Source organism: Ornithodoros turicata, chromosome 2 (assembly GCF_037126465.1).
Source record: "Ornithodoros turicata isolate Travis chromosome 2, ASM3712646v1, whole genome shotgun sequence".
In the NCBI taxonomy this organism is placed as follows: domain Eukaryota; kingdom Metazoa; phylum Arthropoda; class Arachnida; order Ixodida; family Argasidae; genus Ornithodoros; species Ornithodoros turicata.
Genome location: NC_088202.1, coordinates 11,399,995 through 11,425,271, shown reverse-complemented (window position 1 = coordinate 11,425,271; position 25,277 = coordinate 11,399,995). Strand labels below are relative to the sequence as shown.

The 25,277-nt window shown below is 46.1% G+C and overlaps 1 protein-coding gene across 1 annotated transcript in view; it reads left to right on the top strand.

The window, feature by feature from the left end:
• Window positions 1-24,928, top strand: part of LOC135385198 (cytochrome P450 3A6-like) — a 100,729-nt gene extending 75,801 nt beyond the window's left edge. The window contains exons 10-14 of the mRNA XM_064614391.1: window positions 3,779-3,936; window positions 8,815-8,903; window positions 16,154-16,291; window positions 21,762-21,924; window positions 24,690-24,928. Coding sequence (XP_064470461.1) covers window positions 3,779-3,936; window positions 8,815-8,903; window positions 16,154-16,291; window positions 21,762-21,924; window positions 24,690-24,767 — 626 coding nt within the window. The 3' untranslated portion in view covers window positions 24,768-24,928. The remainder of the gene's footprint in view (window positions 1-3,778; window positions 3,937-8,814; window positions 8,904-16,153; window positions 16,292-21,761; window positions 21,925-24,689) is intronic.
• Window positions 24,929-25,277: the final 349 nt, after the last annotated feature.

The window sequence follows — 25,277 nt, the reverse complement described above, 5'->3', positions numbered from 1 at the left end:
CAGCTGTTGAGTCAACAGTTTTGAATCGTACATAGCCTGCTGATACTAAAAGCTCTGCTACTTTGCAGTGTTGTGCAAGATGTGCATCAAATTCAGAACTCCACTATTAGAACTGTTTGAGAAATGACTTATGGTGCATTGCACACTTCTCACCAACTGAAACAGACTAAAACATTCAAATAATTTATCTCACTAAAACACAAGCTTTCGAATAGTGAGGCTGTCTCGAATAGAGGCTGTCCTTCTTTCATCAGGTACGATACATACACACACACACACACACACACTTGGTACAGATATGTATACTGATGTACATTGGAGAAAGGGGGCAAAGAAGGTGGCGAGGAGAAAATAAAAATTCTTGTTAGAAAGGATTGAAGGTGCAAAAAAAAATATAAAAGCAGGCACACGATCTTTGCGTACTTGAATTTTCTGTTACAATAATTCTATCTGCAACAATGACGTAAAAGGTAAAAAGAACTAGCTTGTAGTTACTTATAGTAAACAATCTCGATATGCAATTGCCATGCTTGGAAATGATCATGGGCCATGTAGTCCACAAGATCTTGTAACAGAGGGTTAAAAAAGCTTGTGGCTGCGGTGAAGTCCCGTGCAGGTGCTGAGCTAAACCCGTGGATGCAACATACTTGTAACCATCTTCACAGGTGTAGTTCCAATTCTGAGGGAAATCCAGAGCTTCTACTTACCATGTGGGGAAGTATGAGCTTACATGTACAAATGATCTATCATTCAGGAAACAGTGTATACTTACTTCGACATAATTGTCTGGGTTTGTCCTGGCACGCTATCAACATCTGTGAGAGCCATTGGAAAACATGTTTTCATATAAAGAGCGTCGGGAAGACACTTAGTCATGACCATATTATCTTTTCTTGGCAGAGGATGTAGATCATCTCCTGAGGAAACTCCGACGACTTGCAAAGACGTAAGCTAATAGTAGCGGTCCACAAAAGCCCTGAGCCCGCACCAATGACTGCAATTGGACTGGTACGAGGGAAAACATGGGGAATTTATAATAAAAAATTGGGAAAGGGTTACGAAGATGGATGTGCACAGAAAACGTCTAAAATTGTTCTTCACATGCTTGCGGAGTCAATGATATTGATGCCTCAGAAGAGAAGCCTCTATTGAAGACATTGGCATGTCTCCATCTGAGGCCTTCTTATACTGATGAAGTCATGAACTCGTGAAGTTTGATAGGCAAGGTGATAGCCCATGTTCTCTTAGAGCTTATGGACTGGAACGAGATTGTAGCAAATACCTGTGGATTGAAAAGGAGAAAAAAAGCATGCATACATTGCGTTACTGGTTGGTAAGAGATACGGCTCTTGCAAATTGATATGGATATAGTATGAGGATATTCTCCTTGCTTGTTTGTTTGTTTACTGCTATCGCTCGTATGTTCATTCATAAAACAGTGATCAATAAAGCAATATTTACAAGCTTTGGTGTCTGCAGAATGTATTTAACTGTGTAGTGGCTGTCTGGTTACTCCAGAAGGGTATATAACAGTCCTCTATTGTGCATAAAAGGTTATACTGTTGTGATCAAGCAGTGTTCACGAATGAACCAGCCAGTGTACCTCTGTCAAGATGGCAGGCGCTCAATGCTGCCCACAACCACATGAAAGAAAAGTGAGACCTTCATCTCAGTGAAAGCGAATAAACGTACACATGGTCTGACAGCACCTACTTCATCACACGTCAAAAAGGCAAAAACCTTTGCATGCTTCAGAAGGAAAGTTTTCCCTTATGGCATGTAGAGCACATGCTTCGAGGACTTTTCTGCAGTGCTTTCCTAATGGTCCCCAGAGCCACCTGATAAGCTGTTTGTAGGCAACGTACCGAAAGTTCCTGCATGTACCATGAGCAGCGTAAAATTATATGTAACTTTAATGATAACAAACCGAAGGCACACGCGAATGAACTCGCTTGTTGACTTCGGTGTTCCTGATAATGGCGTAGTCGTTGCTTTCTCTCACGTAGCAGTAGGACCCCTGGAGCACCTCAGTCTCCAGGCACAGTATTTCAAAGTACATATTTCTTGAAATGCAACCGGTGAGCTGCTTCAGTAACGTCATGTTTCGTGGGAACAAAGGCATTCGTGTGCCGTCGGCATCGGCACGCATTTGCCGCAAGGACACCTGAACCGAAGGAGCAATACCATATTTCCGCTATGAAGCTCTCAACATTTTCATTATACATGAAGACCGTTTCCCACAACTCCGTTTCTCCGTCGATGATTCTGCGGATGCTACCGTGTCATGCTGTGTCTCCGGCGTGCCCACGTAAGAACAAACGTTTTGCCGTCGTGACTTCTGGCCTATCCCAAGCTCGAGCACATTCAAGTTTGGAAAAATCGACATCACACAGCGGGATTTCCTAAAACATTTCGGCCATTACGATTTCGGCACACACCGGGACGCGGATGAGAAAGGCGAGACTAGCCATAGCGGACACGAGCCAACCCAGTGTTGTTGCTGGAGTACTCAGCTTTGCTCTCCAATGTAATCTTTGAAATTCGATTACTCAAAGAAAAGAGGGATTCGAAAAGCAATATTTCGTAACTGAGATGTACTCTTCCTCTAGGCTTTCACAAAATCATGAGGTTACCCTGTGTTGAAATTCACATTACAGTTCCTTTAAGGATGGAGGCGCTCGTGATTGGCGGCCAAACCGTTTGTAAACACTGTTGTTTCTGCGCGACGTTTTGGATGTCTTCCGACCACGGTAATTATTTTTATCCGATAATCTCGCAGTAAAACGCACAGTTTCGCACATAAGGCCTCGTACTGTTGACGACTACCAAATATGAGATGACGACAGCACGTTAAGACTCACTGAGCTAATGCGATGTACTTAAACTAAAGAGAAATATGCTACCATGTTGCGGAAGAAGCACCTCACATTTTATGCGGGTAAGATACGTTCATCTCTTGGCGTTGTGACGACGGAGATATGTCGGTAAGCGGCAAAGCGACATGTCAAGGAAGTCACATGACCTCAAAATGACGTTTTCTATGACGTGCGACCAGGATAAGATGGCAGTTTTGCCAAAAGCACCCGCTTGAGGGTAGTTACGACAATGGCGAGATTGTGTCACCCCTCTGACAGTGGAGGTCGCCGCCTGTCCTTTTCTTTTTATCTTTGGGTATTTCTCGTTTTGCACTCTGCAAACCTGGGGCTGTTACCACTCTCCACCACCACTGCACACTACCGCTTTTTGCGGCGCACTTTAAATTCGATTTCTGCGATAATTCAGACGCTGCGGTGTGGAATACTTCTCATGGTGCATGTTACAGACCTGGTTAACAGTTTCGCAGAAATAAAGCAGCGTGTTGAGGATGACGTCCGTGCTGCTTGAATACATGGCTCTGCCCTTCTCCTGTCGGCAGTGACATCTGAACCTCACTCGGCATAACTGTATTATGAGAACGAAATGGTGTAATACGGCCTTCACGTACTCACGGAACGAAAAACGAAAAGGCAACTTCAGAATGGCAATGCGTCCCGCGAGAGGGGAAATCTACAAAGTATTTTAGAACAGGTACAGGCAGCAAAAGCCGTATTTCTTGTTCTGGTCTATTCTGTCTTATTTTCTCTCTTTGATTTATTTTATTTGCCTGTCTCAATTCTCCCTCCCCCAGTATAACACTTCGTAAAAAATGCGACGAGTAAGCAATGCCTAGTTAGATTCGATAAGCCTACTCACCAGGGAAGCAGCACTAATATATTCTACATGTCTTTTGGTGTGCTAGGCATTTCCTTGGACGACACTGTAGCTCAAGTGTTCACTCTGATGCTCGGCGGGACTGACACAGTAGCTTCGACCCTCGTCTACGTGTTCCACAACCTCGTTCTGCGTCCGGAACATCAAGAGAAGGTCATCGAAGAGATCGACCGTGTCATCGGAAAAGTACGGCCATCGTTGTGTCTTCTGTTTTAAACTTTGGGACGGCGGGGCTGATGAAGAAACAATTATAATATGAGGTTCTAAATGGGTTGTGACAGGTCTCCCTGGGGTGATTCCACGTACGATCAGGCCGGCTGTTCCGGACGTGGTCTCCGTGGTCATCTTCTTGGCCGATGTCTTTAGTGACCAATGAGTTTGTTTTAAACCTCTATATCCATTCGTTGCATAGAAAAAATAATAATAATACGCGTGAAGTCAGGTGGAATTCGCTTCTATCGCACTCTTAGTTTTTTCGCACTTTGGCCGCTCCTGGTGGAGACGCGACGCCTGGATCAAACCTTTGCGATTCTTTTCTTGTTGTCTACATAGAGGACATTGGACAGAGGTGCGCAGAAACGCTGTAGGAAACCATCACTTAATGCAAAAAAAAAAAAAAATGTCTAACAGAGTATGGTTACAGAATATGCAAAACAGAAGAGGACATGTTGCAATATTTGAGTGGCGTCGGCGTTACAGGTCTCCAACGTTAGCCTTCCGGCCACAATACGCATGTGGCGGCAGGGATCGGAACCAGAGCCGAACCGGAGCCGAAAACCGCTAAAAGCCGTTATTTCTGCTAAACCGGAACTGCGCCGATCCGATATTGCATATTTTACCTCATTGTTGTCGATGCGCCACAAAAACTCGAATCATCTCATCATCCTGTGAACCTGTGAATCTCATCATTTTACCTGTGAACCGAACCGGAACTGAGCAGAAATGAATCTCAAGCATCTGTTCAGGTGGGATGCTTGCTGCAGCAAGACAGCTCCGACAGTGTTTGTCTTACAAATCATGTAGTCGAGTTCCAATAGACACGCTACGTTTTAAAAACCTTACATTGAGAAAAATCAAGTGTGTTCGTTCAGGGAATTCACAAGCCGAAATTCCGTAATGTGCGTAAATTCGCAAGCCGAAATGTGCTTAAACGAGTATTCAATGTGATAATGATTTCCCTTCAATATCCCTGTGCTGCCTGAAGGCAGGCTAGAGACGGCAAGTTATATTGTGTTTGTGTTTTCTTGTGGGGACACCTTATGTAAAGTTCTTGCCTTTCGTCAACCAACATATGAATCTAGTACAAAGTACTGTCGCATTCCAGACCAGAGCTCATTCGTGGCAGTGTGCGCTTGCTCAGAAAGTTAACAATGGAACGAATAGCAACTTTGCTTGATTCATTCTGAATTTCGAGCATGGATAAAGGCGAGAACCACCCTGTGAAATTCTGTCTTTACTCCAACCTTATCTCTCTCGTCTTTATTTATTTATTTATTTGTCAAGAGATATTATTGCCAACTTGTCGTAAATGCAGTGTTTCGTGTAACCCCAAAATTCGTTTCTGAGTTCTCTTCCAAATGGAACACATATTCCATTCCACGATGAAACTCCCCTCCGCCTCTAGCGATGATAAGATAAAGTTGTTGTTGTTGTTGTTGTTCTTGTTATTCCGTTCCACGAGGTACCACAGCTCACACTTGTAGCTTAAAGGCTTCAAGCTTAAAGGCTTAAAGGGTGATGCTATCTGTACGCTCCACAAGTCCAGGAAGTCAGTGCGGGCACCGTCACGCACACGTCATCGACGGTGACGTTTCTAGGACGCTCCCGATTGGCCGAAGGAACCATGTGCGCGCCTCATAAAGGTAAACAAAGGGACATTCGATACACAGAGTGCCTCCGGGAGTCCTAAAAGTGCTCTGACTTCTGTACTAGATTTCCAACTTTTCATTGGGGATGACCTTGGTTTATCGACGGAACACAAACGGATGTCTAACGCAATACGGTCGCTGGAGTTTAAACCATTCGGCTATCGTATAAGTTCATTCGTGTGAGCATCCTGCAAACATTTTTCCCACTTTCCCACTAGCGCGAGCTACTAGCGTTCTCATAGAATTGGCACATGTAGTCACGTGACAGCCACAATTCGCTAAACTACCGTGAAATACGGGACGAAGACAACCGTGCCTCAGCACGCGTACGAACTTGTATCTCATAATGTGAGCCAACGGGAACCTGATACTGTGGCAGTGCATCCAAACGGACGATGATGAGGTTCATTCCTAGTAAAGTGTGAGACTCCACAGTTGTTAGAAGTTACAACCTGTATGGTGCGATTTAAAACAGTTTATTAAGCTGTGACCTACCGTCGTGCTCTTCGTTTTCGCCACGAAGGCAGAGCCTTGGTAGTGCACCATGTGCGAACTGTTTCTGTAGCCACCGCAATACACAGCACAACACAGGAACATCCCCCAGCCGTCAGCATGCTGTTTGGAACCGCCAGCAGCAGCAACAGTTAATCGCATTCTCCCACCGCCGGTGCAACCGTGTGCAGTTCAAAGAGAGAGAGAGAGTGACACTATGCATGCAAGTGCGGCGAAGTACGCTGATAAATACAGCAGCTATTAAACATCGTATCGCTTAATGAGAAAACACAGGAAACGTATGGCGGGTTCCCTACTGGATACCATTTTGTGGTTGGCACGTGGAACCGACAGGGTCCTTGCCGAATGGGAGCGCGGCAAGGTGCCGCGCACGTCACTTTACACCCTTGCCATCTGCTGCTGCGTAGAAACCTGCTTACGGAGCGTATAACGCACTGATAGCTTTCACGCTGTGCTAAACTTGTCAGCTAAATTTCTGCTCGCGGAGTGCTATGAAACCACGCTGAGAGATACTAGAGTTCTGTGTACTTAACATGAGCTAAGCTACGTATATGTATATGAATTGTGTTATCCGCAAATTAAAATATTTAGCTTGGATGGAGCGGTTTGAATCGGTTCAAATTGGTTCGAGCCTTTACTTTTTCCTCTCTAGACTCGACGCTGAACTGAACCAATATACATGACCCTTCAACCCCCCCCCCCCCCCCCCCAGATAGCCGTTCCGATCCCGTGAGGCGGGTATAACCGCTAGTGTGCCCATCTCTTGCCTGCTGCATATCACACGTGTCTGGCATACCACTTGCTGTGTTTGGCTAGATATACACTTCATGTATCAGTTCACTAAATGGTAGGGAACAAAAGCTAAAACCTTGAGTGTCCCTACTACAGGAGTAACCGTTAAAGGGATTAAGCGAATGGTTTAGGAAGTCGAGGAAGACCTGACTACAAACCTCTCCTGTCAGGATGGAGGACACATCATGAACGACATGTAGTCGTTCAATATCCTCTCATTCATGAAAAGACCCGTATGTAGTAAAGGCCTGCTCTAATTGGCCTGTAATATCTCTTAAATGCGCGCGGTGCTAGAGAAAAAAAATCCTCACTCGTATAGAAGCTACGCGTGGCGCCACCATCAAGCGATCGCAATGCTTACAAATGACATTCTAGCTTGGAATGGCACCAAACGTCATACCAAACCTGGAACATGGTAACCGTAGACAATTTATAAGGTCCCGAACCTTGCCATGCCGATATCTCACCAGGGTGGCACTCGGCACCCGGGAAGTGGAAGTTCCCATGGCCACTGCGTTTATGACTGTTGCTATCAGCAGTAACACCCTCGTCTACTTTCGCTTAGTATAATGCGTCAGGAACCTACATGGAACCTGGAAGCATCACCATCACTTCTGGTCAAACGTGCATGGGTCTCTGTTATTGGGTTATAACCACCACAAGCGCAATGTGTCGCCGAATTCCGATGCGACGCGAATTATGCAACATGTTTTTGCATATCCTGTCACCACAAGCCTTTAGGCAGTAACGACAAAAATATCAAGGCAATAAATGACGTGGCTTTTAAGAAACTGGCTCGAGTGTATGACCTACTTTCCGATCTTTTCCCATTTTTGCCCGGCCGCAAATTGGCGAGAGGCTGCACGTACAAACATCAAGCGTATATCACCGAAAAACGCATTTCACGACGAACGAAATCGTATATTGCGCATCATAGACTTTTCAACAGACGCTATGCAGAACGGACCGGAACAGAACAGTAAAGTGAACGACCGGCCAAGTTTGCCTGTTTCGTTTCTCCTTTCTAAATAAAGATAAGATTTCCTCTAGTTTTTCTTTTGTTCTCTTTTTGTACACTGCTGTTCACTGTCCTCTATGTGGAAATAGAGAATCGGAAATAGGCGTCGCGTCTCCTGCCAGGAGCGGCCATAGTTCCGGAAAAGGTAAAATGCGATAAATGCTAATTCCACCTGACTTCGGGCGTAATTTTTTTCTCGGCAACAAATGGACATAGAGGTTTAAAACAAATGGCTCTCCCACCTAGAGATATCGGCCAACAACATGTAATTCCTCAATCAAAATCTGAGACCACGTCCGGACCAGCCTACCTGAACTTAAGTGGAACCGCCCCCCTCCCTAACTTGTATTGGATTGCCTTACAAACCGATTGACGCTGCGAGGTGTACCTAGAGTCACAGCTCCATACAGTAAAGCACGTATACACGAGTGCAACATCGCTTCTGAAGATACCAACAGTAGCACCACTGTGACAACAAAGCGTTCCTCTGCAGTCAGTGAGGCTACCTAGAGAGCGGCATTGGGAGTGTTCTCGTATTTATGAGAACCAATAGGAACGACCGACGCTGTTCTAACGTCATCGTCCGTAGCAGGAGTGCTCTCAAAAATATGCATATCATTGACCGTTGTCTGTGTGATTAGAAGAACAATCCTGCTATGGCATGCCCATTGCTCTAGGGCAGTGCAGTGTCTAGATAACGTAATTAACAAACCGAAACAATGCATCGCCTGTCGGCTCTTGCCAGCACAGCGGGTACGTACTATACCTATTATTTTTGTTATTCAACGCATCGATTAGCACTATGGGAGCGTCGTGTATCGGGCATTCAGTATGTGGAAGTTCTCAGATATCCGTCTCATGTATCTTGCGCAGGAGGAAGTGACCTACGAAAAGTTGCAGTCCTTGGAGTACCTTGAGGCTGTGATCAACGAAACGCTCCGGATCTACACACCGGACTCATAGTAAGGAACACTTGCACGCAGAGATTGCTCATCCTAAAGCTAAGATGGGCACACAAAACATGTCGGTAAAAACCGAGGAGTGGTGTACCTATGGGGAAAGTGATAGGGAAGACGACAACTCACCTTTCGAGTGGAAGCTCTTCATCAGGAAAAAAGGGGGAGCAGAACGCTAGTGTCGCAGGATGTTCAACATGCCACCCAACCCGCTAGGGGGCTACAGAGCACGTGCTAACAAGAGACGAGTCTCGTCAAGCTTCAAGTGAAGCTTGTTTGCTCGCTGCTTTTCACATCTTTGTGAATAAAGGTATTATTGTTATTAAGTTTAGTAGACTGAGAGACTGGTTTTCGGCTTCTAATCGCTTGTCAGCCGTTGTTACACGTGCTGCTCTTGTCGTCTTCCTATTCGCTTCCCCCTTAACTACATCGTTTTTTTTGTTTACTTTTGTTGCTTATCGGACATGATGAGGTTCAAGATGGAGCGATCGAATCTGTGAAATCTGCTTTCGTACTCCTTCTGATGGTGATGGTGGTGGTAACCTGAATATCAATCTCGAACTTTATTTTATGTGCCTATGACAGCAGTGCGCCATAATAATGGTGCACAAGAAGCGAACACAACTATCAATTAAAAGTGATTCCCAGAAGAGACGGATGTTAGCATTAAAAATGTCCATGTGCGGAAAGCATTTCATATAAGAAATCGCATTACGTGACAAAGGAGCTAGAGAAGCAAAGTCTGGAATCAAAAAGAGCGCAACTACAGAGAGAAAGTGCGGGAAAACGCATTGGGACAGAATATGTTAAAGGGGCGCCAAAGGGGTTGGTGTTTGTGGGTCTCATAAGCTACTGGAAGCAGGTATATTCTGTACCCAACGTTCATTAGTTCGCTAACTCGCTAACGCTTGCGCTTGCGCTAATTCGGCAGAATTAGGAATGAACTACCTGCAGAAACCAGGGTGTCGAACCGAAACGTTTTTCGTTCCGGTTTTCGTTCCGGTTACATCATAAACGATCCAGTACCGGTTCTGCTCCGGAGCAAAAAAACAACGGTTCATACCGGTTTTTAACCGGTTTCGCTTCTGATGGGAATATTTATCCCCACAAAAAAAATCAATGTTACAAAAGGTAAACCCGTTTATTCCGCATACATGGTATTTAATATTAATAGACAGCTGTGAAATTGGTAGCTCCTGGTTCCTGTAGGTTAGTGTCTGTTCAAATAGGCTTTCTCCTTTCTTGAAGCACATGCTACAAACGGACTTGTTTGTCGTGATGTCATACGTAAAGTACTTTCTTGCTGGGTTGGAGCGATCGCGTCCCTTCCGAATGTCTGTTGCTACTGTCTAGCCAGGAAGCACCACCGCACGAGTACGACGTAAATCGAGGAACACCTTCACTCACAAACGCGCTCGACGGCTCCGTTTTATTTTCTTCGTGTCCTGTCCACAAAAGAGTTTCCACTTCGCACGGGCTTGCCCTCGCGTATACGTAAATGTATTCAACTTAGCTGCTCTCAAACAAGGGACGCGTTGCGCGACATTACCGATAAAGAAGCCGTTATGCAGCTTCCTTGGGTCGCTGTTTAGTTGAGGAGAGTTTGCGGGGATCAAATTAGAACGAACAGTATGGCACATTGCTAGAGAGTCACATGTACCTCTAAGTCTGTGTGCGTGCGCGAACGATAAACCATTACAAAGGGAGCCTAAGGGTCATAGTATACCGACATACATTCCACCGCAACCGTAACCCTCGTATGTTACCCATGACATGACTTCAGAGCACACGACGTCTGTTTCATTCGCCTATCCGTAGCCCAAACCGGCGAAGTTTTTTTTGGACCGAAAACCGTTAAATATATTTTTCGGTTTCCCTCCTGAGCGAAAAAAACGTATACGGTTTCGATTCCATTCCGGTTCGCACCAAAATAGCGGGTTTTTTCGGTTTTCGGTTCCGGTTTTCGGTTCGCTCCGACACCCTGGCAGAAACCAACAATACCCGAGAAACGCTGCAAGGTTTTTACGTTACCGGCGACGGGATACTCCACGATCGCCTTTAGCTTGTCACATCTAGGACTGATGACTCCTCCGTCCACCAAGGCTGATCCTAGGCCATGCCACCTGCACCACTCGGAGGTTGATGGTTAGCACGCCTGCTTCATCCTTGCAAGGACGATTGACATGTGTTCCAAGTGTTCCTGAAAATTCCTGGAAAACACCACGACATCATTCATGTACGCCATTGCGAAATTATACTTCGCATCTGAGTTGGGTAGAGTTTAGGTGTTAGAAACTGGCGTGAGAGACAGACAGAAAGGCATCCGTACAAACTCAAACCCCTATGACAATTAAAGGCAGTTTTCGGGACATCCTCTCGAACAACTTGGATCTGCACAAACCCTCTGCTACAATCAAGCATCGGAAACACTGTAGCGTTGCCCAAGGCATACATAAGGAACTTGATGCATGGGAAGGAGTCACGGTCCCTTATAGTTATTGCATTAGGTCGACGATAGTCGACGCATAACACCGCCTACTAGCACGTTTCGGTGCCAGGACGACAGGAAATGCCCAAGGGCTCTGGGACCTTTGAACTGCACCGATTTGGAGCATTTCATCAAGAGCAGCGTCTAACAAAGTATGCTTATGCACCTTCAATTGCCTCGGACTACAACGTCAGGACCTAGCGCTACTCGTGCCTATGCTATGCCGTAACACGACGACTTAACGGGTTTCTCCGTGGAGATACCGTCGAACTGCCGCAGTACTTGTTCAAGCTGACGCTGATGTCCTGAACGACGGCGCCATGAAATGACCCCAAGGCAATCGGGAGTCCAGACAGTTCGACGGACGTCGCAGCAGCTTGCTGAGCTGAACTGTTGCACTGTGCAGCGGCAAAGGGGAAAAATTCTGACGACCCGTAGTAAACGTGTCCTCCATTATTCAGGTACAGCGCCAAATTCTGCCGGATGATGAGGTCACTGCCCAGGATAACGGGCACTGCCTGGCCAGGAACGTGAACGAAGCGCTGCTGTCATCGTCTACCATCAAAACACAGCCGGAGCACGACTGCAGTCTCTGCTGAAATGACATAATTGGAAGCAAGACGCAATGTGACATCTGTGGATTACAATAGGTAACCGGTGCTTTCTAAGAAGCATGGGAAAAGGGTCGTCTTCCTTGTCAACGCTAACAGACGACGCATGCTATAGGCGCTGGAGGTGGATGCGCCTGGCTCTAGAAATGTCTTCAGAAATCGGTAAAGCGCGACTGTCAGAACCTGACTAATAAACGATATTACTGACCAGTGACGTCCAACGGCAGAGCTCAAGCATGTATAAGCGGCAGGTGAGCCGAGATGGAAAAACAAAAAAAAGGCACTGAGCAGTTTCTACGTCACGCGAGGATCGTGTCTGTCGTCCGCGACTGCTTTCTCCGACTGCCGTTTTGTAAATTTTATTACGTGGTGACAATACACAACAGAGCGAAAATATTGTGCATCGTGACTCCTGGTGGACAGCTTCACAGATAAAGCAGGGTTTCGAGCCATGTTAAATGTCAGTTCCACGCTCCTTTAAGGGAGGCATCAGTCACGAAATGTAGTTTTGCTCCTCACTTCGTACGGCTGACTGAATATCTAAGACGAGCATTCCTGTGATCCGCATAACTTTGCTTAAACTGCAACGTCATGCACTGGAGTGATTTTTAAGGCGGCGCGAACTGTCAATCAAAGAGGCAAAGAGGCAATTTACGTCGTTCTCCCCATTCATGCTTTGGACATGTTTGATGCAGCTTCTTTTCGTTTTAGGTTCTGATTTGGTTGAGCTCTGCTCAGCAAGAGACGCAAGCGGCCTGATCTTATTTCCTCCCTCAGTCTATATTCGATTTTCGAAGGATCCACTTTTGTGTCTGTACCCAACCGACCACGCACTTTTGTTGTTAAAGTCGCTTGGTTCGCGAACGGCTGTGGTCCTCTCTCTCGACTATATAGCTGCATTAGTTACCGGACACATCCTTCTCTGGAACCCGGTACAAACTTCAAACAATGACTTAATTATAACTGTCGATACATAGAGCACAAATGAATCTAGACCGGTAGTTACCACGGTCCTTCAATCGATAGGGGGCGGATCCTGCACATCATTTGCGAGTTTTACTAGATTAGAAGGTGTCCACGATAACGGTTCCGGACGTGTATCACCTTATCCCTTTGAAGTGGCTTTGAAAATTCCTTTATCGTATAGTTTTTTTATAGTCTCCTATCGATATATACTACAACTCGCTAATATCAGAGAGGTCAAGAGAATAGTAAGCAGCCCGCTGACTCCGACTCGCTCTAAGTTTCAGAATGAGATACGCAGCGCTTTTCGTAGTGTTCAATAGCATCTTCGATATACTCCACCTGTGCACCCTGGTGCGGCTACCCATTTTAGATAAACCACACCGGTGCGCACCGGACATCTTTGATTAACGGGGTGCACACCTTCGGTGCGTTATCGAGTTGTCTCGACGCGCACCGAGGAAACAGGCAGGGCGACTGATTCCAATCACAGGCAGCATTGCGACAGCGACAGGTGGCATGAGCAGATGACGTAGCACAGGGGTGACATAAACCCCCCCATTTTTGTACCTACCCTCGAGCAGGTGCTTTTCGCCAAACTGCCATCGTGTTCTGGTCACACATCATAGGCAACGTCGTTTTGAGCTCATGTGACTCTGTTTACATGCCGTTCTAGTGATTGCCGAGATATTCCCGTCGGCATAAAGCCAAGAGATGAACGTATTTTGCCAGCGTAAACTATACGGTGCTTCTTCCGCGACATCGTAGCCTATTTCTCCTTGGTTTAAGTACATTGGATCGGCTCAGTGTGTCATAATGCCCTGTCGCCATCGCGTCTTTCGAAGTGGTCAACAGTACGAGGGTCCCGTGTGGAAGACTGCGCTTTTAATGCGATATTATTGGATCAAAATAATTACCGAAGTCGAAGAACGCCCGAAAGCTGCACAGTGACAGTGATCACTTTATTCGCACACAGAGACGTAATTCGTTGCGTGCTGCTTGATAAATGAGTTTCTTTGGACGGTGATAACGACGAACGCTAGGGCATAATTGATGTGAATAAGTGGGGAGGGCCAATTTCGTAGTGATCAATATCGCAAAAAGGGCATTAATCCTTCAATATCTATTTTATCTGCTTGTGTCATTGTTAGCCGATCTTTCCTTCCGTCTACAATAAGGTCTGCCTCGTTGATATTTGCTTCCATATAGATGCCAAAACCGAAGGGCAGAACTTTTCAAATTCGTCGCGAGACACCAGTCCCCCCCCCCCCTACCCCCACTACGTGCACCGCCATGGTTAAGGTTTATGTGCACTATTACCATTGCCCTGGGTTCCATCGGTGCGGAACACTCCGCACCTGGTACCGAGGCTACCTCGGTGCAGTTTTGTCACATGTTCTATTAATCAAGTGTACGCCTCCCCACGGTACGAAGCGCGATTGCGACTCCGCTGACATGGCGACACCTATGAACTATGGATGAATTGAATGGGTCTATTCCGTCCGCTTAGCTGTTTTGCTCAACTGTTGATCTTTTTGTTCGTTTATTCCGTCCATCAAGTACTTGACAAATAAGGAATAAATCACAGCCAACCTTTCAGCGCTTTCCTGTAATACCCGAGGCAGTGATTCTCCCAGGATTTTCTTCTGGGGAGGGGTTGGAAATCTGTGGGGGGGGGGTGCGACATAATACGTGACGGTGTCACATGACGTCACAACCAGGTGATCATATCCTATGACGTCACGTATGATGTGACCCAGTGGCTTTTCCCAGGATTTCCGTTTTGGGGGAATCGGGATGTGAAGGAGTGGAATGGAGGGGGGGGGGGGGGGGGCTGTAGAAGACTTGCCCATTAACAACAGTGTTTCTGGCTAGATGAAGCGACATTCACTTTTCAAACAGTAACGCTTTATTACGATGATCATTGTTTTGCTGCTCTCAAAATACCACCTAGGTAGTTCAGAGTTGCGAGCATCTTCATTTCTGGTAAAAATGTTGTGCGACATTAAAAACAGAAAACAAGAACAGATCTCGAGAAACGCAAAAAAAAAAAAAAAAAGACAAGCGCACACGACGCAGAGCAGTTCTCTACATGTGAAGCGGTAAGTTTCCCCTCCATAGCCTCCCTGGTTTCCGGGTTTCCTTGGTTTCCCATTTTTCAAAAGCTCATCTATTAACTCGTGGTACTTGTCAGCGCTGCCATCAGGCGTCACCTGCTGTCGTGGAATCTGTGGTCCTTCGATGGATATCTTCATGAGAGCGTCAACCTGCGTGAGACGCGCGCATCTCGCGCGAGAGCTGCACAGAGGCGAGCTGCTTCTACTGGCAGCCGAAGCGATGAAACCAATATTTTAGTGCAAGGGCACAACACTCGGTCTGGTTCCTCTATATCTCGTTCACAAGTACAGTTACCACATATTTAGCAACGTGATCCACCGAGTGCACCGTGCTCTCGCACGATGATCCGGTGGACCCTCGTTAAACCGCTGATACTTTTTTATGCTTTACTCACAGCGTTCAAAACCAGTAGGCATTGTAAATATCAACGTTTGATTTGAACACTCGCCAGGGCCAGGTGACACTCCCCGGGGGGGGGGGGGGTGTTCGACAACTTTTTTGGGGGGAGGGGGTGTTAGGGGTGTGTGCAGGGGTGCTGGGAAAATTACTGACCCGAGGATCCCGAAACGGTCATCGAGTCCCGCCGTGTCGCCATATTGATTTTACGCGAGACGGATACGGAGAGGGGCTGCCTTTCACTCTAAAAGCTGGACTTCACCGCATAGCACGCTCTGTGCCAACCGTTACCACGAATGATAGAGTTACCGCTCCAAATTGGAAGAGAGAGAGAGGGGGCGTATGCCTTTTTGTGTCAATTTTGGATATATGATCATCGACATAAAAAGGCGTACGCCTGCCTTTCTCCTCGAATCAGAAGTGATAATCCTATCGTGGCAATGGTAGGCGCAGAGCGTGCTACGTGGTGAAGTTACGTTTTTAAAGTGTTCACGCTCAGGGAGTCGCTGGCACGTAAAACGTGTCAGCATCCCACTCAGCGGGCTCCGCTCTGATTAGCTGGGCACACCGAATCGGAGTGCAACAACAGCAAGTCGATCTCGTCACGGCCGCCACCACCACCACAGGAGGGCTATTACGATTGTTTACTGCGTTTAACTCTGTTGCGGTTTCCTTTCCAGCATAATGCGGTATTGTACGAAGAAGACGACACTCCGCGGAATCGAACTGAATCCTGGAAACGTCATTTATATTCCTGTTCAAGCAATACACATGGATCCTGAATTCCACCATGAGCCAGAGACATTCAAGCCTGAAAGGTATGGATTAAAAATACGCATCCAGTCCGGTAAACGGCAACAAGCTATTGCGACCAGTAGATGATGTACACTGTTAACACAGAGCTTCGCCCCATAACGCGATCATAACCAACCACCATTAAGCCGCGTGCCCACATGCGGTAAGATGTGCGCAACCGCCTGCCGCTTGCCGCGGGTATGCATGCCGCCCCAGCTATACTGCCTCCGCCTGCGACTCTTCACAGCGAGAGCTTCTGAGACAGTGTTTGACAAGATGGCGAACGACAGCGAAGTCGAGTTATTTACTGTAGTGAACGTTTCCGTTCCTGCATCTGAGCTTTTGCGAAATCAACATCTCAGACGCAAGAAACGCAGGCTTTGGGTTCACTCAATGTGGCGATAGCGCATTCTTATCTTGTGAACAATGTTTAGATTTCAACTTCCTGGCAGTATCTATGACGGTCAATGTCTTAGACTTTACTTACCTGCACACCCAAATTTTATTCTAGTGTCGGTCCAAAATGTCATTTTAAAGCAACGCTCTATAATGTAGGCAGCAATGACATTTTATTTCCTTCATAAATTTGCCGGTTGGAAAACGTGAGCACCACTGCAACATACTTTCCAGTCAACAACGCCGTCAATGCTCTCCGTCCGGGAGGCCGGAAGAAAACAAGACCGCACGCAACTTCCGTTTGCTTCCTGATTGGCCGAGCATGTGCGGATGCCCCTAAAAATCGTGTACTGCGCGATCGCAAAAAAAGCGGAAAGCGGAGGTGACTTTTCCCGCCCGGCGGTTAGCGTTTACCGCGCCGCATTCGCGTTTCCGCGCAGATTCTCCGCATGTAGGTACGCGGCCTTACAAATGATGTCGTTCCGTCACCTCATTTGTCGATAATGGGAGGAGGCGCCTATCTGGGATACATTATCCCAGATAGGCGCCTCCTCTTGTCCAAGATGTCCTCTTGTCCAAGATAGGCGCCTCCTCTTGTTTTGAACAAATCGGAGGACAGAGTCATATAATTCAGAATCGTGGTCAGCTATGCACTCTTAAAAATCAACTTCACCGCACGTTCTTAGCCAACCATCATCTCGAATGATATCGTTATCTGACCTGATTTGTTGAAAACGGGAGGCGTACGCCTTTTCTGTGACAATTATGACCAGCATAAGTGTCACAAAAAAGGCGTACGCCTCCCGTTTCCATCAAATCAGGGCAGATAACGATATCATTCGAGATGATGGTTGGCTAAGAACGTGCTATGCGGTGAAGTTCATTTTTAAGAGTGTGAGCGTGCTATGTGGTCAATCTGTCTTTGAACAGTGTTGTACATAGTGTGCAGAGAAAAATTTTACTGTTGTGATCGTGTTGATTTGCAGGGTGTTTCCCCTAAAGTGATAAAAATTTCTAACGGGCGACGTACTTGCCGGAGGATTGTGGGAGTTTCGGGAATTACCTTCGGGAATCTTTTGACCTTATTTAGGAAGGCTTTGGACAATTTTTATTTCAGAGAATTTTTTTTTTTCAGTCAACTTTGAAAATTGCCAAGTAAACCTCAAATTTCTTTAACGAAACGTGATGTCCTCCACGGATAAACGCAGAACCAACAAGCGCAACACAACGTACAGCAACAGCAACAGAGATAGTAAAGAAAATAGTGAGAGTGGTACTTTAGCCCCGCCTGCTTAATTGACGAAAAAACAAAAAGGAAGAGAAAGAACGAACCGCGAAATGTGCAGCTAGAGGACGGATTGTGCCCGCCTTCATTTGTTTCGATTTGTTTGTGATAAGACGGTCGTCAGCAGCATCAATGTCAAAGCTGGGGAAAGGAACGTAAAACATGAGGCGCGAACACTTCCTCATCTCGCCGCACCTTCTGCGCGCTTTTCTTTTTTCTTTTTTTTTGCCACAAACAATCAGGCGGGGCTAAAGTAGCAATTTCACTTATTTTCTCGAATATTTGTGTTGCTATGCACTGTTTTTCCTGGGTTCGCAGTTATCCGTGGAAAGCTTCATATTTCTGTAAAAGAAAAAGAAAATGAGATTCCATTTGTAATTTTCGAAGTTCGATTGAAAAAAATAAATTTCCCTCAATTAACAATTGTCCAAAGCCTTCCTTAATGGCAGCAAAAGTTTCCAGAACGTGATTGCCGAAAGTCCCACAACCCTCGAATTACTACTCGAATCATTTTTTTAGCTTTGTATCAGTACGTCGACAGGAAAAATTGAAAGGGCAGCTCAGTCACAAAGAGCTTCAAGACAGTTAAATCAGTCGAACGTAAAAGTGCTCAGCAAGGACAGGGACAGACATACGCTGCAACGGGACGAGCGCTTGTCCCGATGCACCGTCTGTCTGTCCTTGCTCCTCGTTCTTGCTTGCGTCCTTGTCCTTGCTCTGCTGGTTTACGTAAAATTACGGAAAATAATTTCCGTAAAATAAAAAAAATATACGGAAAATAAACTAACCGAAAGATTTGCTATTCTGAGGTAAGTTAGGGAGACAAAAAACATTATATAAATCGATCCCATGGACACAGTATATGCAAGCAGAGGTGTTTTCCTCCTTGTTACTCGTAGCAAACCGCATTTTTAACAGTCGTGTGCACCTCTATGCAGTTTGCTTTGAGTAGCAAGCACCTAAAGACATCTATTTTATGAAGAAGCCATGATTGATTGTTACTTCAGCCTTCCCCTCGTGCCTTAAGTTCTCCGCTAAAAGAAGCCTTGACCACGTGGCCCTTACAAGATCAGTTCTACGCTCTTAGAGATGGCCTTCACCGCATAGCACGCTCCTAGCCAACCGTAATCTCGAATGGTATCGTTATCTGCCCTGATTTGTTCAAAACGGGAGGCGTACACCTTTTCTGTGACAGCTATGAAGAGCATAAGTGTCACCAAAAGGCGTACGGCGTATTCGCCGTTTCCAACAAATCAGCGTAGATAGCGATATCATTCTAGACGATGGTTGGGTAGGAGCGTTCTACGCAGTGAAAGCCATCTCTAAACGCGTAGGTCACATTCAGTTGCTCAGTGTGAAGGGCTATAATTATGCACTAGTTATTTTAACACTCGGTAATCCACACATACCGAACAAAACATTGTCACATTTAATAGGTTATTCGGTGAAAGGTGGTCGATGTCGTGTCTATGCGTACCACCACTTTCTCCATCATTTTTTGCAGGCCAAATCAAATCAACCGCAACTTCAATTACAGCACCTTCTCGCGTTGGACAGAAGATATACATACGAGATACGTACGAGATATACATACATAGATCGACACGACATGGCCAGCACGCTAACAAAACTTCACGACATAACACACTCTTACTCCATCGCCATTCTGAATGATATCACAATCTATTCTGATTTATTGAAAATGGGAGGAGGTACACAAATTGGCCAAATTGAGCATGTCCAAAGGAGGGGGGATTGCAGGATCGGCTCGCCGTTGTTGGTTGGCCACGCACATGTGGGCGTCGACGCGACAATAGCCAAAAAAAAAAAGAAAAGCAGAATAAAAGAAAGAGAGGAGGATGGAGGATAGAGTATGGAGTGTGGATGTGTGTAGAGGGTGCATGAGCTCGTTGGGAAGAGCGAAGTGTTAGAGGGGTCGTTGAGAAAGACCTGCCTTCTGCAGAGAGAGAACAAGGTTTCCTGCTTTAGCGGAACGTTCGGCAGAAGAACCACTGAGGTAGAGGCTGTCCGCTAGCGTGCCTGAGCTGGAGTGAGGGAGATGGGCTTCGCGCGCTGAATGGTATGATCGGCAGTGTCGCAGGATGTGTTCGATTGTGTCAGGTTGTTGACCGTGGCCACAGCACGCGTCACCCCTATAGAGCCGGCCTTGAATAGTTGACAGTTGGTGAACGCAGATCCAGTGCGGATGCTTGTCCAAGATACGCGCGTCCCCCTGTTCTGAACAAAACATTAGTTAGAACGATATCGTTCGGAATTGTGGTTGACTAGGACTGTGCTTTTGGGCGAAGTTCTGTGCTAAAGGCAGAACTCAGAAGAAAATCGATTACAGGTTTTTGTTACTTTTAGAATTATTGACACGTTTGAAATGCGGTTACGAAATGTCTCGAGTGAAACCTGTGCAGACGTCACAAAAATGGTCTTTGAAACGTGAGAAGCGCTGGCTCTGAGCCGCCGCTGGAAGGATGTGTTGTAAGCAACACTGGGCGGCCGTCCTGCATCACTGGGTAGGCGCTCGCTTGACCTGTGCTTGTGACGTGCATTCAATGCCTTGTAGCTTTCTCGCTTTTTGTGCAACAATGAGTGATAAGAGAGGTAGTATGATGTGTTTCGTCAAAACTTGCGGCAACAAGTCGACTTCTTTGTCAGATGTTGTAGAGTTTCGCTTTCCGAAAGATGAAAGGTGTCTCCGGAAGTTAGAGGGCACCGTTCCGAACGATTGGAATGAGTAGAATGATTCCACATAGAGTAAAACATGTTCTAACAATTTCGAGTCTGAGATAGTCGACATCAGAACATGTCTGATGCACAAGCCAGGAGTCTTCCAAACGAAAAGTGTTGCCGAGCCACTTTGTTCCTACGTCGCTTGCTGGGTACGCTGCAACGTGATACGTACGCAAAAAGAAAACTCCAAGACGAATAAATATACAAAGTGGTGCTCATTCATACTACCTAGTTTTGTGATCGACACAAGTCTGAGAGGATAAAAACATACAAATTGCACATGACTCTCTAAAGGAAGACTCGACACACGCGGCAAACACGCGTGCAACACGAAGGTTGCTTTCGGCATCGACCTCTGGCTAAAAAAAAAATTCGTCGTACTCATCCGAGTAAGCGAAAGGCATACAGGGTCCTATGGGCCTCAACCCATGACGGAACACTGCTCCTCATCCGCTATTACCCGCCGCGACACACGCGTACTTCTGCTGCTTCTGCATCATCGGTGAGGTCATGCGTTGTCTTTGCACGGCTGTTCTGGGAAAGGGAAATTTTGGCCGCCTCGTCCCCCGACTGTAGTTTCGGTTTAGATTAACTGATATCTCCGCGTAATATATCGGGTAAGGCGGAAACCATGCTCGTAGCCTGTATTTGAGGGCCAATATGTACCAAATGCGTCGTGCAACAGTTCTTTTTTTCTTTTTTCAAAGATCGTTCCGAAGTCTCGCTTTAATAGTGCTCAGAGGTTAGCATGCTGGCCGTGTCTCTGCCAAACAGGGATGTACCCGGGATCGAATCCCGGTGTCGCCTGTGCTGTCTGTGTTTTTCCTGGGTTTTCCTCAGTAGTGTGGTCTATGGAAATGCATCTTGTTACACCACAACGAACTTTTGACGTTCTCCTCATGCCGTCTCATCAAATCATATCAACTTGTATGCACTGGGTAGGGGCTCGCACCCGAAGCGGGGAAAACACCCACAAGGAAAACACGACATTATCATCCATAAATTAATTGTGTTGTTCGCACTACGACTGCATAGTTTATTTTATAATGTGGTGCTTGACTTCTGCGTAGATTCCTTCCCGAAAACAAAGACTCCATTCTTCCATTCACATTCATGCCCTTCGGAGGCGGTCCACGCACTTGCATAGGCTCTCGTCAAGCAATGATTCAGCTGAAGGTTGCTGTGGTGTGCATCTACCAGAAGGTCAAGTTTGAGCGATGCAGCGAAACCAGAGTAAGCTATTTTGTTTCTTGAGCACACCTGTCCTGCTTCATCCTCTACAACTGTTTGAAAAAGAATATATGTGGTTGGAATAATTCGGGTGGCATAATAATAATTAGGAGTACATGTACACGTAGGGTGAGTCCGTGTATTTGTTTCACGTAGTTGGATAGTTTACACCACCTGTGCGTCGGAAATCTCCGACACCGTGCTGGAATGTCCGTTAGGGTGAAATGTTCACGGGCGTTCATGATGAGCACAGAGTAAAGCGTAAAAAGCAAACGACCTACGTGTGTAATAGGAATACACATAAAAAATCGTATCATTGCAAAAGGTTATGATTAGAGATGGGTCGAATCTAGATTTTTGCGATTCCGAATCCGAATGCAAGGAATGTTCTGCGAATCCACGAACCTTCCGAATCTCGAATTTTTCGAATCTTTTCTTTCAACTAATTTAAAGCGCAAAAGGAGAGAGAGAAGAGGAGAATAGGAGAGAAAGAGAACAGGAAACTGCTGCTGGAGAGTGTTTCGAAGCAGAATATGGTACATTTGTTTAATGAATAAATAAATTGTTGTATCAACCTTGTAATGTGCTGCCACCAGGGAGAGTGGATATCTTTTCCTATGTTACGCCTATCAGTGTCATAACGGCTCGAGCACGACGAGCGCAAGCATTAAACGTTTGAAGCTTGAGAGCCTCGTTCATCTCGCGTTGTTCCAGCGCCATTCCATACTAGGACCGGGTCGCACTATACTTGACATATTATTAATGGACTACAAGAAATACATACATTCCCGAGTCTGAATTATTTCCATCAAGCCAAAGCAGAACCGTATTACTTTTAAACTTGTAACGTAACACTTCCTGCCTCTTTCAGTCCACAGCAATGTAAACAAAGAAACAAGAAAACACCCGTCGGCCAGTGAGGCTTTCGGCGGACTCCGGAGGTGCCAATTTGAAAAAGAAACGAACAAGCGTAGTCGGTTGATTCGAAAGGTTCGATTCGTCGTTTTGGGCAGTGGGATTCGGATTCCGGAATCTCGAATATCTGCCTACAATTCGTGGATTCGGTTGGCACGTCCCTAGTTGTGATCTATCTGCCTCATAAAAATCTCGGAGCTGTCGGACGATTATACGCTTCCCTCCGCCAACTTGACTTTGCTTAAAGGGGCACTACAATACAAAAACAAGTTCACTTGAAATCACGTTCCACGCTATGTCAATTTCGTACTCGTAATTCAAAACTTTGATTCCGCTACGAAGCTACAATAAAAAATTACGGGACTTTTTGTTGCTTCGGCGGTAAGCAGTGAACGTCGTTTCAGCTGGTGCATCGGTGTTTTTAGCCTATGCTGAGCGTGCACGCAACAGTCTCTGTGAAAAACATAGTGCGCGTTGCGATGCGGGCTGGCGTCGCCGTCCGAAGGACGTGAAGATAAATGTTGTCACTGGAACATTCACGAGAACATTCACAAGCTGTGAGCTAGAATTTAGTGAATCAGTATTCAAAAATGCAATAGTGCGCGTCACCGCGCGTATACGGAACACTACGATCGGGCCTGTTCCAAATCTACACGGCTACGATAGCTATTCGCGCGCTTCTCCTGCTATCTCATTGGATGCCGCCAATCGTCGCTTCCTGTGAATCCCATTCTTTGCCGCCAAAGACGGCTTTGTTTTTCCTTCTACTATACGAATTGAAACACGGACTTTCATTTGAGGGCAAGTTGCTTTTGCATTTTAGTGCCCCTTTAATAGTGAGACAGGTCGCTGGTCGAGATATACCGCTGATAGTTTTGTGAGAGATGATTGTTCTCTAGTGTTCTGCTGTTTCTTTATTCAGCCGCATTTCCTCATTCAACCCAAGTAAGTCCGAGTTAGTCTACAGAAAATTCCAAAGGAGCGTATGTGAGGTCATAACCCTCCAGAGAAAAGTAGCCGGAGCAGTCCCATTTGCATGGCGAGTCTGCCTCAAGGTAGGAGAGACCTACGACGTCACGGACACTTAAGTCGTAACATGTAAACAAATCTTGCGAACGTATTATGGAGTTGATAAGCTGGTTCTTATTGGATGTATGAGACGTGCTTTGGCGTGTTCCAGATCGCATAGTAAATGACTTGTTGTCTGACCCCCCCCCCCCCACACACACACACACTTGGTGTTGCAAACATCGCTAGACAGCATCATGCGACAGAACTACACCATAATGAAGGTACAAGAATTAAATAAAAAGTAAAAACGCAAAAAAATACAAAAGGTGACGTCGGGCGAGGTCTGTAGCTCGAAATATTATATATGAATTACGGGTGTCAGTGTGGCGAACATGTCTTTATGTACCACTGCGCATCAAAAAAACACTCACACCTGCAGCATTGGGTGTAATCGTTTGTAGTGCGATGTCGCAGATAATCTTTCCAGTGTGCTTCTTCCTGTGCACAGTCTAACGAAAAGCTTCGTGCAATACTTACTCGCTACGGAGATCTGTCACAGCAGCGGTTTATCCAGACACCCAACACACCAATCTTTGGCGACACTCCCGTAGCTGTTTCACCTCTGCATCCCGTATAGAGGGTCCTTGCTACTTTAGCTTTAAAGACATGTCGGTAAGGATATGGTTAGCAGTTATCACGTAACTGTAACAATGACTCCCACACCCAATTTTTGAACCCCCCCCCCCCCCGCCGTAGTTGGGATTCTGGACAAGCCACTGTGTCACCACCGCTGATTCAAGGCAAACGTAATCGAATTTTTCCAAACGTTTCAATTGATGCAGGATCGCCTGGAACACAAACCTGCTTCTGTGCTGCGTGAGCTGTGTAAACCGCTCAAGCTCGGTGTCGTTCGACGATGAGGACGTCTTCCTGCAGCAATACCCAACATTGGACATTCGCTCTCCCGCAAGCTTTGTTTGTCATCTTGGATTTGTGCGGCAATATATCACAATGAGTACCATAACGAAAGGCAGTGTTTTGTACCTTATCTTGTAAGATAAAGCACTTCGAATGACAACAATTTTACTGTTATTTCATTCGGTTGGCGTTTTCCAATTGTTGGAGTTTGTCACGTCGCATAGACGTTTGAACGAGGGACACAACAGTTCTATTAAGAGCATGGAAATATATGCGCATAACAGATCGTCAAGTAACTCTTGGGGTACCCGATCCCGCTGCTGAACGTGCAATGGAGGCCCTGTGTGCAAAGGCGTTATCATCTATACACGGGAATTCAGGACGGAGTGATACCGGGAAATGTTGCGCATGTTGTTGTAGGACGTGGTAACAGTACAGGAGGTCTTTTTGCCATACCTCACTCGAAACTGGTGAGGGACGTACGCGGTAACATACACCGCTTATTCAGAGGG